Below are 18,276 nucleotides of genomic sequence, written 5' to 3' on the forward strand. Positions count from 1 at the left end.
AGGGACCGTGCTGGGACATCATAGCATAATCAAATTTTCTCTTTCACCGATACTGCTCTCTAATGGTTCATTTGGTTAAATGGTCTTTCCTCTATGTTCTCTGAACATCATGGGCTGTATTGCATGCTGTGGTTCCAGCAGGTCACCCCTGCGCACCCCCTCTCGGAGCCGTTCCCCGCTGCCCTCTGAGGCGTTGCTGGGAGGATTGTTCTGCCTGGTTGCTGTTGTCTGCCTACCTACTCTGTTCCCCAGAGCACTGGTGTCATCATGATGCAACGGAAACCTGAGTGCCGACTACATGCATGGTCAGGCCGTCCTGTCACCCAGCCACCCTACTGGGACTGACCGTGACAGGAAGGGTGCCCAAAAACATACCCAGAGACCTCTTAGTTTCATGCTGTTTCCAAAATAAGACTCCTCACTCCTTCTAACGGTGCCTTCTGTGTCCTGCTTTTCCCCACAGCAGCCTCTCCACAGACTCATAGGAACACATGTAACTGTTCTCGCGTGTCACTGCCGAACCTCTCACATTCACAGTGATGGGATCTAAAGCTAGCAGACTACCCTTAGGCATCTGTCTCAGTCAAGGTTGTTGAATGAAATAAAGAATACCCACAGCAGATCGTTTTAATGGATATCAAAAAATGCCTGACATCTGATTTCTAAGGCCATGTTTCAGTGTGGCTTCAAATTCAACACTCACAACCCTTAAGTGGAAGGTCTATTATAGGAAATACATTAATGTAGAAAAGTCTAAAGGTGGTTGAATACTTAATAAAAGTAGTAAAGTTAGACACTTTTTTTGTTCCTCTGTCTTCCTTTAAAAACACAACTGCTCCTGTCTCCTTCTCCCCCCCCCCCTCCTGGACCACTGAAACAAGCTACTGAGCCTCCTTCCTGTCGCCTTTACTTACTACACACACACACAGACACACACACACACACACACTCATGCACACCCATGCTGCCATGCTGCTGTAATTATCAGTCAGCGAGACAGTGTCTCCACCTTACCGTAATGCGACTTTCAGGAGAGGACGCTCTCCAGTGTTATCGCTGAACCCCTCTGCCGGAGGACGCCTGACAGGGGGCTCACGATGGCTAAATCCAAAGCCAAATATTTAAGCATCAAGCAGGTAAACAGACTGCCGAGGCTGCTTCGTCCGACCTGCGACTAATAGAGCGCCGGGCGGGGGAAGTTCAGCGCATTAGCCGGGTTGACGGAGGGCCCTGATAAGGATGTACAAACAGCTCCACCTTGCAGGGGCTACAGAGAGAACTTGCCTGTCGGAAAAACTGCTTTCCACTAGGGCCAGGGTGCATGAATATTTTAGACGGGTAAATAATTAATAATTAATAGCAAACAGGCCAGTGATCAAATGGAGGAGCGTGGCAACAGACATGAAAAATCAGACTCATGTAAACAAAGACAAGAGGACCCAGATTTGCCTCTCGCCACCTTCTTTTTTACCTTTTAAATATGCGCATCTTCAATCGCCCCCCCCCCCCACATGGGCACACATCTGAACACACAAGCTCCACATCAGCGACTCTGTCAAACACACATAAAGTCCTGCCATAACCCCTCCATCACTCACTCACATTCATACCCACACTTATTTTCCTTCAGACGAATGAAATTTTCACGTATTCCTTGGCGACCCGGGGAATGTGACTGAGCGAGAACACTTGATCTGGCCACCCGCTGTTTTCTGATGGAAAGATTTGCTTTTTAATACAATCGTCACTCCTCCCACCTGGATATGCCACGCCAAGACAAATCCCAGCTGTGTGACTCCAAAACCTGACAGAGCTTAAAAATTCCCTTATTACCGTTCCCTTAAAATATCCAGCCACACTAACTCCCAACAATGGTTGAAATGCTAATCACGTCTCTCGGCGGCTTAGAGGAGCCTGGAAACAGAGCCGCCAATATGGAGGCTTTGGTGCGTGCGTAAAAGAGAGGAAGAAGAAGAAGAAGGAGGAGAAGAAAATGACAAAGACGACGGCCACAAAGTCCCAGTTTTAATGACACACATTCACATAAGCGCCATGGCTCTTAAAAACTGCTTCTCCAAAATCTGTCGCATCTTGCCACTTTACTTTAGCCAGAAGAGACATTTCATGAAATCGGACTCACTTGTGTAAACAACACCAGACAAACAGAAAACCACTGCAAATAAAAAAAACAACTTTAGAAGCTGTGCACGGATCGCCTTCAGAGTTAATTTTAAAGTAAGCATTCAGTTCCGTGGAGATTTTAATTAATGCTTTAATATGCAAATAAGTTAGCAGAGATAAAATCATGACAAACAGATGGCAAGTGTGGGTAATTATTTTGTGAATCCAGCAGGGGTATGTATTAAAGTTATGGCATCGTTTTCCTCAGGCCTCCACATCCATGGATCATGGAGAGGAAAAAAAGACACAAGCATCACAAATGACTTACTCGTGTCTCCAAAAGACAAATGAGACCACAATGAGTGTGAAAACATCACAAAAGACAAGACATTAAGGATAAAGAATCCTCAGTCAAGTCCCCCTTAATTCTAAATTAGCAAGGGAGTTTTAAATGAAAGCACCAAGAGTCGTTCAATTGCCTGCAGAGCTGAAAAGGACAGTGTTTTACGATGAGAGCACCATCAGTAGTCTGTTGTTCAACGTGCTCATACTATTACTTTATTATCTTTCTACATGTTAATGTGGGTGTCAGGCGTGTCTACCAACACTGGAGTTCTTGTAGGATTCCTGTAATAAAATAATAAAAACAACTTGTTTGGATGTTCTGGGGTTTCAGACCAAGCAGGAGTCTCCCTTACATGGCCCTGGTCCTCCCCCAATCACCCCCCACCAACGAAGCACTAAACTCTCAAAATGGGCTGTAGTCGGCTGAACAGTTCCGCACAATTCTCTACATGGCGTCCCAGGCTTCGAGGGCACGAGAACCCAATGGATTCATTTCAGATACGAAGACTATGTCCCGGGCAAGAATTGGGAAAAAGCTGTGAGTTTGTGCAAATCATTTTGAAATCGACTGTTTTCTCAACCTGGGCCAATGATGCGTTGGATATCGCGCTAGGATTGGTCTGGTTTGGAGGGAGTAGGGGATTAAAGAGACAGGCACTAAAACAAAGTGTTTCAGAAAGATGAAGATAAAGATGAATGCAGGGATATTACGACAATAGGAGAAAAACTGTGCTTTTTTAACATCAAGGCATGTGAACGGGTTAAGGTGGAACGCGTGGATATGAGTATGAGTCTTAAAATGATGACATGCATGACATGTCGCCTTTAAAGCAGAAAGGTGGAGGTCCATTCGCATGAGGCAAATCACTATTCATGACACCAGGTCATGTTTTTTATGCCTTTAATAATCCTGTTGACAAAACTATTTCCCCACAAGGTCTAATTAGTAGACACTCTCTAGTTGTATCACATGCAGCAGATGGCGTTGTTATGGATATCATAGATGGTAAATATATTTTATTTTTCTGAGAATTTCAAGGACTTCACCTCCAAGCTGGTTCAAAAGTTGAAATTAGAAGTTCATTACTTTTCACGACAGCTGCATTCTTGCAATACAACATAATATCATTTGATCAAGCATCAAGTAAAAGCCTTTACATTCCAGGGAAGTGACGAATGAATAACTCATAAACTACTGACTATAAGTATCCTTTTAGAAAAATGCTCTGAATGCACAGAGCACAGTGCATTTATATGTCATGGGCTTTTTCTGTGAAAGGGAAAAAGTAAAAAGATTAATAAAGTTTACTTGGCTTACTTGCCTTGGCTTAGACTACATATGAATGGGGGGTGGGAGAGGGTCACTACCACTTCTCATCGGCACAATGTGATTTGTTAACGTCTTAATTTGCTTAGCGGTAGTTTAGAGAAATCAACCTCAAAATACTGGGAAAAAAAATGACATGGCTGTTTGACTGTGTATTATTTCCATCCACTGGACCGGTTAAATTTAGACGTGATAGACGCAAGAACACAAGAGGTCAGCGTACAATCGGGTAAATGCCCCAATAGCATTAGGTACAGCTGTTTTTGCTCTTATTCTGAAGGGCTTCGGCAAGTGTTAGATTGACAGATGACTCATTCAACCATTTACAAAAGGTACAGAACAGCAGTAGCCCAAAGGTCATGTTCTCCTTAGTAGTGGCATATTTTCCACTGCCCTTGCCAAAAAGCTGCCCAAGGCATTCCCAAGTCCCGGACCATGGCGCTGATTGAAAGCTAACCCTAAAACAATGAAACAGCTCTATCGACACCACTGCAGAGGCTTCAGATGTGTAACTAGAATGATATCTGCACCTACCTCCTCCTGTGGGGGTATGTGGTCCACATTCAGGCAAGCAAGAGACCGGTTGATCCTCAGGGCCAGACACAAAGCCATCAGGCCGCCAAGCTTTACTTCATTCTGACGGAGGTCCAGCCGCAGAATCTGACGACTCTCTGCAAGAAACTCCGCCAATGCCACAGCACCTTTCACAGAGGAAACACAGGTCTTGTCAGAGGGGTTGACTTTGCTTGCAGAGGTGGTTGCAGGTTTAGATATGACCCTCGCCCAACAACATTTTCACTGTGCTCGCTTTAGTAGAAATGTTATGGCTTGTCTTCAGACATTGGCTTGAGTTCTGTATCCTTAGCTGCACTTCCTCTAGACACTTTTAGTAGTTGTTGGAAAATGATTAGCAGTTTTATTGATAATAGGTAACATAGATAGATAGATAGATAGATAGATAACATAAATTCAAAGTAATTGGGAAATCTCAAATCTGCTTACTCTTACACTCAATATGAGTTGTGTACTGTTGGTGGGACAAAACAAGCTTTTTAATTCATTTATTAATTTATTTTAGTGGTCACTTTCTTAGTAGGTTTTCTGCATTTACATCAATATTCAAAACAAATTCCAAAGATGTCCAAATCTGTACTTGTTATCTCCTTCAGTTGTAAATTCACATCCAATCACAAAAGTGTTGCTGCATGGAAAAGGCTTACTGCACATGTATTGTTGTACCTTCACACGTGACATTGGCCCGAGCCAGGCTGAGCTCCAGCAACGAGCAGTTCACCATCAGCGGTTCCCTGATTACCTGCATCCCCTCGTTCCCCAGGAGGTTTTCCCCCAAATCCAGGACTTGCAGGACCTTCAGCACGGGCTGAAAAACAGCATTTATCTCCAGGTTTACCTCGGACTAAACACTTTTCAGCACTTCTTTACTTCTTCTTTACTCACTTTACCACAACAATGAAGCTTGGCTTCAGACTCTATGTAGCAGATACTTTCATCCTTAATATTATTCAATGATTACTAATTCTTTTCAAACTGTTTCCTCTCATGTTAAATGCTCAGAACTTCTGTTTCCACTCTCCAGAGTCACATTAGCATTGAAGGTTGATTAGCTGGCGCACAAGCCGGGGGTGTCTGGGGCACAAGAGGCCCGCGTTGCCCAACAGCTTGACGAGGAAGGCGCCACCCACTCCTTCGGTTGCCCCCTCGCCTCGCCACCCTTGTTAAACTCCTCTGGTCAGCGTTCTGAAGAAAGAGGGAGCGCGGGGGCGGAAAGGGAGCCAAGAAAGCAACAGACAGACCCAGAGAGCCTCTTCTTTTTGGAGTTAATTTGCACCACGGTGACAACAAACACACTTGAGAGGGTCCCCCCCTTTATTTCCTCGGCACACAGAGGGGCACCGCCACATCCAACGCGTGGCGAAAAGCTTCTCCGGTGAAGGGGAGAGGAGGAAGAGCATCTCGGATGGATATGCACAAGGGATAATAGCAGACAATTAAAGAGGCGACTGCGTGGTTGAGGGTGTGTGAGAGTCGAGCATGGTTGAAGCCTGTCAAACGTAAACCACAGGAGGGTTTGGAGTGAGAAGTTTGAGGGGGGTACGAGTGTGAAACCACCAAAAACACAGTATGCTTTCACACATGACATGCTGGCTTCAAACAAAAAAACAACGGAACTCACAAAGTAGAAAAAAACACTAGCCCTGTGTGACATACTCACCTCAGAGTTGTTTCGTGTTTTTATAGAGTAAATTTTGAAATCATGATCCAAATTCTAGACCTGCAAGTGGATTTGGGCCCATTTCTGTACCCTTTTAAAACACCAGTCACAAGGACAAGGAGAAAAGGCACATAGACCAAGCAGAAAGGTTAATAACAGCTCTCCTCGTCATCATATTCAACACGACCATTCTACCACGTCTAATTATCATCATTACGGCCTGCAAGGACATCTACTTATCCCCGTGACTGGCAGTCCACACGAGCAGCCCTCCTCAACATGCATCTATTATTTAATCAAACGGCTCCTTCTTTTGGTAGCGATGGAGGAGACAGGGGAGTGTGTGTGTGTGTGTGTGTGTACGTGGCAGGCCTTTAAATTCTAGCCTTTTGACTTCCACAGTCGCCACTCATATGACAGTTAGGTAAAGTTTATGCTGCCAATCAGGCTAAAGGAATCCATCCCATTAGGAGTGTACAGTGAAACGTGTGGATGCGGGACATTTACTAGCAAGCCCCGCCCCCCCGTTCTTTGCTCCCTTATCAACAAAGAAATACTGTCCAGCTCGGATGGAACTGACGCTACTGCAGCAACCTTTACAGGAGCCTCCACAGTTGTTGGGAACACTTTCCTCTCTGTGTCATGTCAATGTTGTTTACGCCATTCCCCTTCCTGTCTGGAGCTCCTCGCACTCCTTAGTCTGTGTTCTGGAGTAGTTTTGCCTCCACTTATTTCAACTCATCAGGACTTTTCGCTGTGCATGGATTCTCAGTTCACCATGGAGGCATGAGAGGAAACAACGTTCTCCTCAAGAATTCAAGGTAACACACACAGAGTAATGTAGTACAAACGGGCCGTTTGTGGGAGAAGCAATCCTTTGAAGCTCCCTTGTGAAGAAGACTACAGTGGCTACAGATGAACTGCAATAACGTTTCAGATGTGCATGGAGAAAAGAAACTGTTCGTACTCTGCCCTTGGAATATACAGTATATACAGTATGTAACACTGACAGTTGGCATTCATGGGTTTTCTTCCAAACTATGAGCTTGTATTATCATCCTCACCAGAGCGCTGGCCAGATGGATCATTCCATTTGCAGTGATCTGGTTGTTCCTCAGCAGTAGAACCCTGAGACCTGCCGTTTGCAACCTCAGACCATCACACAACTCTTCCAAACCTGCACGATGAAGAACACAACCAAAGAACATTACATTGTGCTAGTTAGATAAACAGGACCAGCACTGACAGATGTTTAGTGGGAATGATGGCTAAACACTTTTCACATGTGAGATCGTCTTAAAGCCGGACTGTACATGTCTGCAAACAGTGTGTTGGCCTATCCTGCTACGAGTAATCTAACACGTTACTACGACCTAAGTTACTTGTCCAAGTCACTGCGTTACTATTTTGTCATTAATAGTAAAATATATATTTGATTTCTTGCATCCCATACACCCATCTGACTTCCTCTTTAGTTTTTAGTTGATATCATAATTGACAGCTGCTGTAAATGACGTAGCTGTGGACTCTGAGGCTCAATGAGCGAGAATATATCTAAGCATCCATAACCGTCCCAGCCCTGTGTATTAGCCTGGCTCAAACACCTCTTTTAATCTTTAAAAGCTGTTCTTTGTGACGATGTGTCCTTGTTTCATTGTTTGTTCGTCTATGAGCACTTACCAAACGAAACATGTCCTCCATCAAATGGATTTCAACAAAAGTATGAATCATCGGATTCTCAATTACACAAAAACGAATGCTGCAGAGTCGATCTTCTGCTCACGCACCGTGAGCAATTTTGACTACATATACTGAACACGTTTTTTTTCTGTAACAAAGATGGACATCCTACCAGCATCTGCTACAACATTACTGCTTAGGTCCAACGTGTGTAAAGTGGTGTTGTAGCGCAGCAGGTCTCCCAAATGCAGGGCATCGTTGTGGCCGTTCAGCCGGTTGTTGGTAAGATGGAGTTCTTTCAAAGCCTCGTTTGACTTCAGTGCACCAACTACAAGCAGCAGCAACAGAGAAGATCAACGAAAGGTAAGAAACAGCGTTCAGAATAGACATTATTGCCTTATATCACAGTTACGCTTCTGAAGGCTTTAGAATTGGTTTTACAGAAAGACACAAACTCTGACTGTCCACCCTGATGCTGAGATGTGCCATCGCGCTCTCACTCCAAACTTATCAAGTATAAACAGTATAAAACGGACATTGGAACCCTGCACGTGTCGGTCTCTTCACTTTCAGAGTGAATCCATCCACTTGACCTCTGCAAGGAGACTTCCTTCCTCCTAATGCATCAAAAACAGATGGATCAGTTGAAAGTCCAATGCGTCATGTTGGAGCCTTGGTCTTCTGGTATCAGCTGCGGAGGGTAACTGACCCAGCTTTGCTCACTTGACTCTTGGGCTACCAGTATATACTGCTAAGCACCATGTGTTTTGTTATTCCGAGCCGAGTGAGTTTCCTGAGTTGTTAGCTAAGCAGCAGCAGTGGTTGGAGATGAGAAGCCATTTGGGGACCAGGTCCTATCCAATGGGATAATGTAAAGCTGCCACATGTCACACACAGCTGTTAAAGCTCCTGTCTTGAAGGTAAAATGATCAGATGCATATGTCTATCTATAAACCCACAACAACCCAATAGTCAGTGGCGATAAGGACTGGCATCTAAGAATGTTTACTCCTCTAATTTTGAATAAAAACGGCTCCCCCCCACCCCTTAATTAAGATATGTCTTTTTAAACTGCTATTAGATATAATTCTTCATAGTGTGTCTTCTGGGAAGCCAAACACGGGGCTTTTCGGTTGTAACTATGATGGAGTGATTGATAGCGAGTGAATTTGAGCATGAAAACGAAGCACAGCAGGACTCACCGCCTGCTGCAATTACTGCGGTAAAGATCAAATGGCACTCTGACGCTTTCTAACAGAACATTGTTGGAGCCAGAGTTGTGACTCCTCAGCACAGTTCCCCCAAATCTCAGGGTGTATGTCAGTCATAAGGATCTTGTCACTTTGGTCACATACAATGGTGTTTTGGAGATTTATCTTTTATTTATATGTATTTGTGTAATGTGTACTGTACACATGTGTCCATGTTACTAGGCCTCCGCTGGCCCTGGCATCCAGATCGATGCACCAGATTTGATCAAGCCTGTTGGGCTGCATGTGGAATGCCAACATTGTCATCAGGCACAGTGGGACCCAAATGGTGGAATCGGTGGGATTGATCTTGTCGAGTCCGCCGCGAGCGCCCAATCCCGCAATCAGAGGCCCCACCGATCGAAGGCAATGATCCTCAGCCGGGCCCCCTGCTGGGAGGGAAAGAGTGGTAGGGGAGGTTGGGGGGGAGGGGGTGGAGCTCGGCTGAGGAAGCCTGGATGCAGTGGGATGAGGGATGAGCAGGGGGGGTTGTTGTGAGACCCTAAAAAATCAAAGGGATCCAGGAAATGGCAGAAAATGTTGGAGGAGCAAGTTGCTGTCGGGAAGAGTGGGCCGCATACTGCGTCCATTTGCTTCTCTGCCTGCTCCCAGCTGGGAGGAGATGACCGGCTGTGGTCACAGATTGTTTAGTCCCAGCAAAGACTCAAAAACAGGGATTGTATATTACCATGACGTCTGGTCGTAAGCGCAACATGTATTGTGATTTGATTTGATTATTTGAAAACCCCAAATGCATGTGACTGTCTGTGTATGTGTGTGTCCATCCATGTGCAGCCTCCCCTCTCTCAGTGATGTGTTCCCCACAGCTAGGGTACTTATATGCGTGTGTATGCATCCAGGAATTGGGCGTATGAACCTTCCAATATTCCACTCACTTTTCAAAATACAGAGCAGCAGCCAATCAATGACCGTCAGCGATGGATGAGTGTTGTTCATGTCAAATGATCCCCAACATTGATTGAGGTTTTGTAGGAAACAACAGTAAATGGTATTTCTTTCTACCACCTAAAGCTCTTCAACACTTCAGGTCATCATTCACCCATTCACACCCATTCATACTCATGAGAAGAGCTAACCACACACCTGCGCATCAGTGACTAACGTACACACCGTTCACACATCTACAGGAGCGATGCTGGGGGGAGTGTCTTTGCAAGGACACACGGACATGGACACTACAGGATTGACCCGTTGATCGTCTTAAAGGACGACCCGGCTCTCCCACCCTGCCGACCCACAGCCGCCCTACAATCTATGTATAAGGCTGTGGTAGAGTGAAGAATGTCTAGCGGTGTGTAGAAATCAGATACAATGAAAGATGAATCAAAGCATCCATCTATCTATTTCTGTCTTCTTTCGCAAAATTGTACATGGTTCCAAAAGTATACAGTGAGTATCTGTGACTGCGAGAGCCTTTATAAATGTGTGCAGTGGTGTGTAAAGTGACAGATAAGAGATTAAAACTGTAATCCGGGTCCGGACCTGTGGAGAGGCTAACAGGTCAAAATCTGGTCCTGCTGGCCACAGGACAAATACACACACACACACACACGCATAAACACACACAGTCCAGATTTTCATATGAAAAAATGAGACAACAGACAAAAGGTCAGGAATGTGCAGCGAGGGTGAGCTGTGTTTGTGTGTATGTGTGTGTGTGTTTGTGTACGTCATACCCAGTGTGTATAGGGGCAGGCCGCTGAGCTGGGCGTTGTGGAGGTGCAGCACTGTGAGGCTGCTGGTCAGCAAAGCTTTGGCGAGGGACCGTGCTGGGTAGTCGACCACGGGCACGTTACACACGTCCAGTCTGGACAGACGCACACTCTGGGACAGACAGCATTTAGCTCTCATTGTTACTGGTCAACTTGGTTTACAAGCTGATCACTAAATATCTGTAGGCTGCATCCAAAATACAACAGTCATGAGTTTACAGACTCTCACAGAAAGCGATGCTGTATGATTCAACTCTCATTTATCGGGTAGTATGCTCCCTACTTGTCAGGGTTTGGGTTCTTGTCCTGTTTTATTTTGTAGTTTCATGTGTCTTGTGTTCCTGGGTAACTTCACTTCCCGTATGCCGACCGTCGTGTCGTTGGCTGGACAGCTACATGCCGCCCTCGACCGAGTAGCAGGGTCGCAAAGGCCCACACCGGCTCCAAGACCCATGCCCCCAGTCCTGATCGTGACCCCGCCCTCTTGGGACCGCCTGGAATTCAGTCCTTGAAGGGGGGGTGGGGTCAGGGTTTGGGCCGGGGGACCAGGGGTGCTCCGTGGGTCTACCGGAGCCGCAGGCTCCCACGCCTGGCCGCCGCCCCGGCAGACCCACGGAGCACCCCTGGTAGTCGGTCCTTGAGGGGGGGGGGGGGGGGGGTTCTGTCACGGTTTGGGGTATTAAAGTCCTTTTATTTTTGCAACTCCGCGTCTGAGTCCTCCCTCCTTGCCCACGACCCGCCCCTGTTGACACTACTTCCTTATCACATGCACACCAATACCTGATAAGTCCAAACACTATGCACACGCTTGGATGATTGACAGGCCTGAGGGAGCATGAGGCATCAGAGACATTAAAGGACACATATCATGCTCATTTTAAGACTCCTACATGTATTTAGGTTTTCCACTTCTCATAAAAATTGTAGCGTGCAAAATGTTGATGATGATGATTTTGTTGAGAAATCTCCAATTGCTCCACCTTGTAAGGGGATCTTCATCCTACACCGAGTGTGTTTCCCTCCGAACGTCAGATTGAGCTCGCCAATTTGGACGAAGCCAATATCACATCTACACATAGCGCCCAAAACAGTGGAGAGAAAACTGTTTAAAAGTAAGTTGATTGCAGGAGTGAGAGAGCGAAAGCGAGTCCTCGCGTTTGTGAGGAAAATAATCTTAACCTGGGGGTCACGCTCAAAGTCCCGCATTGTGTTCGCTCATCCTGTCCCGCTTTGATCTTAACGTTGTTTCCCCCCCCACAGCTCATCAGTTATGCTGCTAAAGCTATCTGTGATGCCGCAGCGATGTTTTCATGTGTTTATGCTGTTGTTCGCAGTAGGAGAACTTCTCACGCTGTTTGCTCTGCCCTGTATCTTCAAACCATGTAATGTGCAACAAACTCACTTTCTAGGATGTACATTATCCCCCAGAGAAAGCCCACCAGAGAAGATTACTATTCCACTGTGTCAGCCAACCTGCTTTATCAAATGAGCAAGGGCCCTCCAACACCATGTTCCCATACAGCTGTTGTCAGAAATGTCAAGATGGGTTGTAGATTCATAGTACAGAATCATCTCCAGCAAGGACGATGCTCCCTGCAAGAGAAAAAAGAATGAAAAAAGCAAAGCGCCAAATTTGACAGGAATGTTATGAAGTTCTTTTGGAGGGAAAAAAAATAGCTTCTAATCTGATATATGGAAGGCCTGAATATGAAACTGTATTGGAAGAGTGAAGATGAGGAAAATAAGTTTTACTCATAAAACTCACATTTTCTTCCAGTTGGGCTGCCTGCAGATTGATGAAATCAAAGTGCAGCGATTTGAGAACGACTTCCAGAGCTTCACAGGAGCGCAGGTCTAATCGCTCACCTTGATGGAGGCAGGCAATCAAACGCAACATAATTGGGAGGCTGTTTGCTAACAGGCAAAATTGCACGGGTCTAAATGCGCTTTATCCTTTTTTTCTGAAAAGAACATTTGAACCGAAATCACGACAAAACAACTTCCTTTATGGGAAAAGTTGATCCGCGTGCGTGCGTGTGTGTGTTTTCTTTGAATAATGATCTGAGACTTTATGAGGAACAGAGAAAGAGAAATAATGACAGCTGCAAGAATACGACGCTGCTCGCCATGATTGGACTTGTACAATGCGAGCGCTCCAGTGCCTATTGATTACTGACTACTGGCAGCACATTGAAATCAATGAAGTACCTGGATACACAACTTTTAAAACATCCAAATGTATGCTGATTACTTTACGTACAATGATACATATATAAATATATAACATTGAACTGAGGTACATTTTTTATACTCAAAACATTTGATGCTCTTGCAAGATGTGAAGATTTATTATAGACTAAACAAGCCAGCAGGAGTTTTCATATATACAGTTGTAATAGAACATTGGGCAGAAGTGTATTATATTTCATTTCTATGGTTGGTGTGATTTGAATTTATATACAAAATAATGTTAAATGAAGGACATTAACCTTTACGGAATATAGTACTTTTTACTTTTTGATATGCTGGATCTTAAAAAGGTCCTAATACTTGTTGCTGGTTTCATCCAGGTACCGGAATGCGTCTTTGTGCACAGAATCGTGCACACAGAACTTTGGGTTGTTTGTGAACAGTTTACATTTACACCTTTCCATCATTGAAGCCTTTTGGTCCCTCCTTATTCTCTTCCACATTGTTGTTGCTACCTCCACGCCATTTCATTTTCTTAATCCTAGCACTAATCCTGTTGTTCTCCAGTTATTGTCGTGTCTTTAGGAGTACTCATCACGGATGCCATTACCACTCTGTAATCTGATTATCTAGTATCTGAATACTGCAGGTGCTCTTGCCACGCCTCTTTTTAAAGTCATCTCATGCGTGAGGTGTGTTTGTTAAAGCGTTGAAGGAAGAGCGGGGAAGATCTGGTAAACTGATTGCTCTTGCTCCCCGACCCTGATCAGGAGTCACACTCCAAATCTAACTGTGACTGATCAAACAAATCCCCCAGAAGTCTCTCTCTCTCTCTCTCTCCTGGCTTCATTCTTATCTCCCGAGCCAAGAAGGGGGAAATGATAATTACTATCATAATTATTTCCAAAATGATTTTTTAACAATAATCACTTAGCTGAGCGATGGCAGAGGGTGTGTGGGGTGGAAGGGAGAGCCATCAGAAATCCCATTTTTCTAATCCGCCCTGCGTCGGCAAGATAATAAGGCAGCGACACCCGCAGTCAGATATCATCAGTGCGTGACGACAGTGACGCCCATCACAAGTTTACCCGCTGCTGTGAGCGTGCACGTGTCTGCGGCTGCTCTTGTGTACGCGGGAAACCTTCAGAGCCGCGTTCTGTCCACTCCTCACTCCTCCGGATCCCAGCTGGGATCAGGGTCACTTTGATTCGAGGACTACAATCTAGATACAGATGTGAAGATTAGGTTGAGTTTGAGTTTAGGATGCACATTTAGATTTAGTTTGGGATTAGGGTTTAGGTTTAAGGGTAAAATGGTAGTCTACATTGACGTTAGGAGTAGAATTAAATTCAGTTTGATCGGAAAGAAATGTAGCATTTGAACAAGGTTTGAGTTTTAGTTCAATTTAGGGTTACATTAATGTTGAGTTTAGGATTAGAATTTCGATTTTAAAAATATGAGGCGCGTCAGGAAAGCGGAGAAACCTTCTCCCCACTGATGGGGACTTTTAAAATAACCCAGTAACTGCGGCTTTTGGGACACACCTGTGTGTTTTCGAAAGTAAATAAATAACAATTCATCTCATTTCAAATGAAACATCACAGGCTTTGTGTGTGAATTCACTACAAATACTGATTTAAATATGACAATGATAGCCTGTCAATTTGATCCTAATCTTTTGTGCGGAAATGGTCTCGTGTATTTTCTACATATCCTCTATAATTCCTTGTTGATTGAATATGTAAAAGATTACAAAATCAATCGGCGTATCCCAAACGTCCCGTAAAGTCCTCGATCATGTTTAATAATGACGGAGCGAGGCGCTGGGCTTACCTTGGAGATCCAGACATTTCACACCGCCACCTACACACACACCCTGCTGAGAGAGAGAGAGAGAGGGAGGGAGGGGGGTACAAGCAGGAGGTGTGAGGGAAAGGCGCGAACACACACACAGATATTTGGCAGGAACCATCCACCCCCCCAGTCTCTTTCCGCTCGGCCCCTCCATCCATGCCACGCTGTAGCGGTTTGATCAGGGAGGCTTATTGGACGCCAGTGCATGAATTATGAATTTCACACAGTTTACCGCCGCTGTTGATGGTGACACGGCGTCCTAATTAACCAGTGTATAATAATTAGAAACAGCTGGTCATCAGTTGATGTGTTCATTTGCCAGAGCCAGTGTTCCACATACATCTAATTTGACTGCATCCATCACTGGAGGTGGCAGATTTGTGCGCATGGTGGAAAACACAGAGCCCTCTTTTTCTACTGACGAGCAAAACAAGAGAAAGGGAAGAGGATTTATTCTTTTTTTAAGGCCTCGTACACATGGTAAGGTGAGATCCTGGGACGTACATGGAGGTGTGTGTAAGGATGTTAAACCTCTGACCTGATGGAGCTTTCTCTCTCACATCAGCTAAGATGTTATTCATGTGTGTTATTTATGTGGAGTTTTAGCATGTCAACTAGCATACTTGGGAAAAAAAACAACTTCATATTTATTTCAAATATCAAGTGTTAGCAGCATTAATTAGAGGCCGCCAACAACCACCAGGGGGCCCCAAAAGGGAACAAATTAAAAATACGAAGTCATACTTCACATAATGATGCTTTGTTCATTTGTTTTGATTTGAGTTTCATACATGAAGTCGATAGTTGTTTTTCACATTAACACACATTAACTATAGAGATGTAAAGTGAAATTCCAAGCATTTGATTGGGCAGCCTGACAAGTGGGCGGGCTCAGATGTATTTGCCTTTTGGACTCCAGGTGACTGTGGCTGCTGTTGCTAAAGGTTGCAGCTGGATGAATGAATGTATGTATTATGAACACATAGGAAATCATTTTATTTGTTCACAATTCTTTGTTGTACAAAGGAGATGATGGAAAGGGTTTGTGAGACATTTTATATATATTTGATTAATTTGACCTACAGAAGAAAAAGAGAGTCAAAAGAATTCTGTGCAAAATGAGGAATTAGGGACATTTAAATTAAAAAGCAGCTTGGAATCCAATCCCAGGAGGAGGAAGACAAGTGATGGTTTAGCTCCTAATACTAAAAAATGACATTATTAGAAAAATTAGAAAAAAGTTTTAAAGGCCTTAAATTGATTATCTCGTTTGAGGGTTTGTTGCTTTTTTCTCTCAGTATCACCTGACGATATGAAATGAGACTGATACACAGTCATTTGGTTTCCCTTTTATTGGGCCCACAGAGAGCGAGCCGGCTGTGGGACGCCCCGCCTTACCCCGTCCGGCTGGCTCAGCCTCCTCTGTGTTCCCCACCTCGACTGATCAGCCACCTTGTTGTTCGCGCGCGGCGCCTTGTTCCCTCCCTCCGTTCTAAGTACGGCGCCTTGTTCAAAGGGACACGGGGGGGCACAAAAGGACTCGGAAGGCTTCCCTCTCTCATGCCGCCGAGAGGAGAGCGAGGCGGGAGACAAAAAGACGGCGGCCATAATGTGCTCCAGTTGAAGGAATTAGACAGATCAATGGGACATAAACGGCACTGTTTATGTATACAAGAGGCTGGTGTGTAATTGGTAGAGGTGGCAAAATTCCCTGCGTAATCATCTTAACACACACACACACATGCTCATGCTTTAATGTGTCTACATGCACATTTACACAACTGTGCTACTGTGTGTAAGTAGAAATAGAGCCGGGTGTCTGTCACTGAGGGCTCAGATGGAAACGAGTGCTGATGGAATTTCACCTCATCGCTTAAATTTGTATTCTTTTGACAAATTACAATAATCTGTTTGACATTTTACTCTTATATTTTTATTTAATCTGTCTAAAGTAGTCTCCATTAATTTGAAGATGTATTAACCCAGAACACAGGAGTTATTATGCAACTTATGTAAAGGATGTTGTTACAGCCTGCAGAAAATATTAAAGTATTCCAGAAATGTATCAAAGAAAATTGAATCAAACAACAAATAGGATTTTTTTTAAAAAGCAACACCTGCATTAGGAAAATTGCTATCCTGTATGTAGTAGCATTCGTAAACAGTGAGTAATTCAAATCTAGAGATCAAGATGTTTTCCTACACTCTGCCTTTGCATTATTGTACTCATGTATAAACTGTACCCCTGATTGGTGGATCTCAAAGTGAGTTCAGGAGAATAAAGCGGTATCCTTAGAGACTGTTGCAGATGCTCGTATCAGTCACCCTGATTCAAGCTGCCCAGCACTCAAAAACGTACCGCAGGTCTTCTGCTCGTGTGCCACTTATTGGAGGCATCACAAACATCGGCAGATATTCCAGAACATGACTGATTTGAACACGACCGCACGGGAAAACCACACGCACCACCGCCGGGCTCCGTGGGACCCTGTAAAGCCCCCAGCATCACCTGTCTCGCTCTCTGTAGAACCAGGGGGCGGAGCCTCCCGGAACTACCCCGGGCAGGTTGGCTCCTGAGCAACAAGGCTGGAGTGGAGGCCTCGAGGAGTCCAGCCTCACCTCCTTCACTGATTTGCATACGCGAGACCGGTCGGCTTGTGGCACCGGGCCAATTAAGGACGCTCAGCAAGAATGTGCATGCACACACACACACACACACTCTGCACTGCCTCACTGCAAGAAATACAGTGATGGCAGTTTATCATCTTAATGAATTTGAGAAGTTGTTGGTTCCCTCCGCTCGCCGCGGCCTCGTGGAGGACGAGGGAAACCGGAGGCGGCGTCTGCCAAATCGACTGATGTGTCAGCAGGGACAGAGGACAAAATGGAGTGATGGAAAGAAAAGCGTCCCTCTCCTCGCACACACACGCAGGCAGCAGCAGAAGACGGAGGAGGTGGGGTGGAGATGGGGGGGGGGGTCTGGCTCCCAAACTTCTGTGGTGCAGCCATTCAGAGCTGCCGTGCCTCTCAAGGTGGCTTTGTATCAAAAACTGCACCATTTTTATCCTCTGCCCGTTTAATAAACTGACAAAATAAATACATCTATAAATAAATATATATACTGTATGTATTTTTAAAGTGCATTGCCAGAGCTCTCAGACGTTAAAAATCCCCCCACACATTTTCCTTTCAGCATCTTTTCTGCAATAAAGGATAAATTATTTAAAATAACACGACCTTTTATCTCACACCCTTTGAAGGCGGCAAATTAAAAATGTAAATTGGGAGCTAATTAATATGCAAATGTATTCGTTCACTGTTAACAATTAGCAATTAAAGCTGCAGTGTCTAGAAAGAGCACAGACGAAATTAGTAACTTCATTTATCATTTAAAAAAAAAGGGAGATCTAAAAACGTACATAAAATTGTAATTGACTTCCAGTATTTCCCACTGTTGCTGCCTTTGTTGTCTCCACTGCTTTTGAAATACATGATCGCCTTCCTTTAGCGACTTAATTAATGCCACTTTGTGTAAAATATACC

At 44.6% G+C, this 18,276-nt stretch overlaps 1 protein-coding gene across 1 annotated transcript in view; it reads right to left on the reverse strand.

The window, feature by feature from the left end:
* Window positions 1–18,276, reverse strand: part of si:dkey-288a3.2 (protein phosphatase 1 regulatory subunit 37) — a 48,178-nt gene that overhangs the window by 18,683 nt on the left and 11,219 nt on the right. The window contains exons 3-10 of the mRNA XM_037487114.2: window positions 14,713–14,758; window positions 12,455–12,555; window positions 12,163–12,282; window positions 10,654–10,801; window positions 7,879–8,034; window positions 7,091–7,203; window positions 5,033–5,174; window positions 4,328–4,494 (exon numbers count right to left, since the gene is read on the reverse strand). Of these exons, the coding sequence (XP_037343011.2) occupies window positions 4,328–4,494; window positions 5,033–5,174; window positions 7,091–7,203; window positions 7,879–8,034; window positions 10,654–10,801; window positions 12,163–12,282; window positions 12,455–12,555; window positions 14,713–14,758 (993 nt within the window). The remainder of the gene's footprint in view (window positions 1–4,327; window positions 4,495–5,032; window positions 5,175–7,090; window positions 7,204–7,878; window positions 8,035–10,653; window positions 10,802–12,162; window positions 12,283–12,454; window positions 12,556–14,712; window positions 14,759–18,276) is intronic.

The sequence above is a fragment of the Pungitius pungitius genome, chromosome 14 (assembly GCF_949316345.1).
Source record: "Pungitius pungitius chromosome 14, fPunPun2.1, whole genome shotgun sequence".
NCBI classification, from domain to species: Eukaryota; Metazoa; Chordata; class Actinopteri; order Perciformes; family Gasterosteidae; genus Pungitius; species Pungitius pungitius.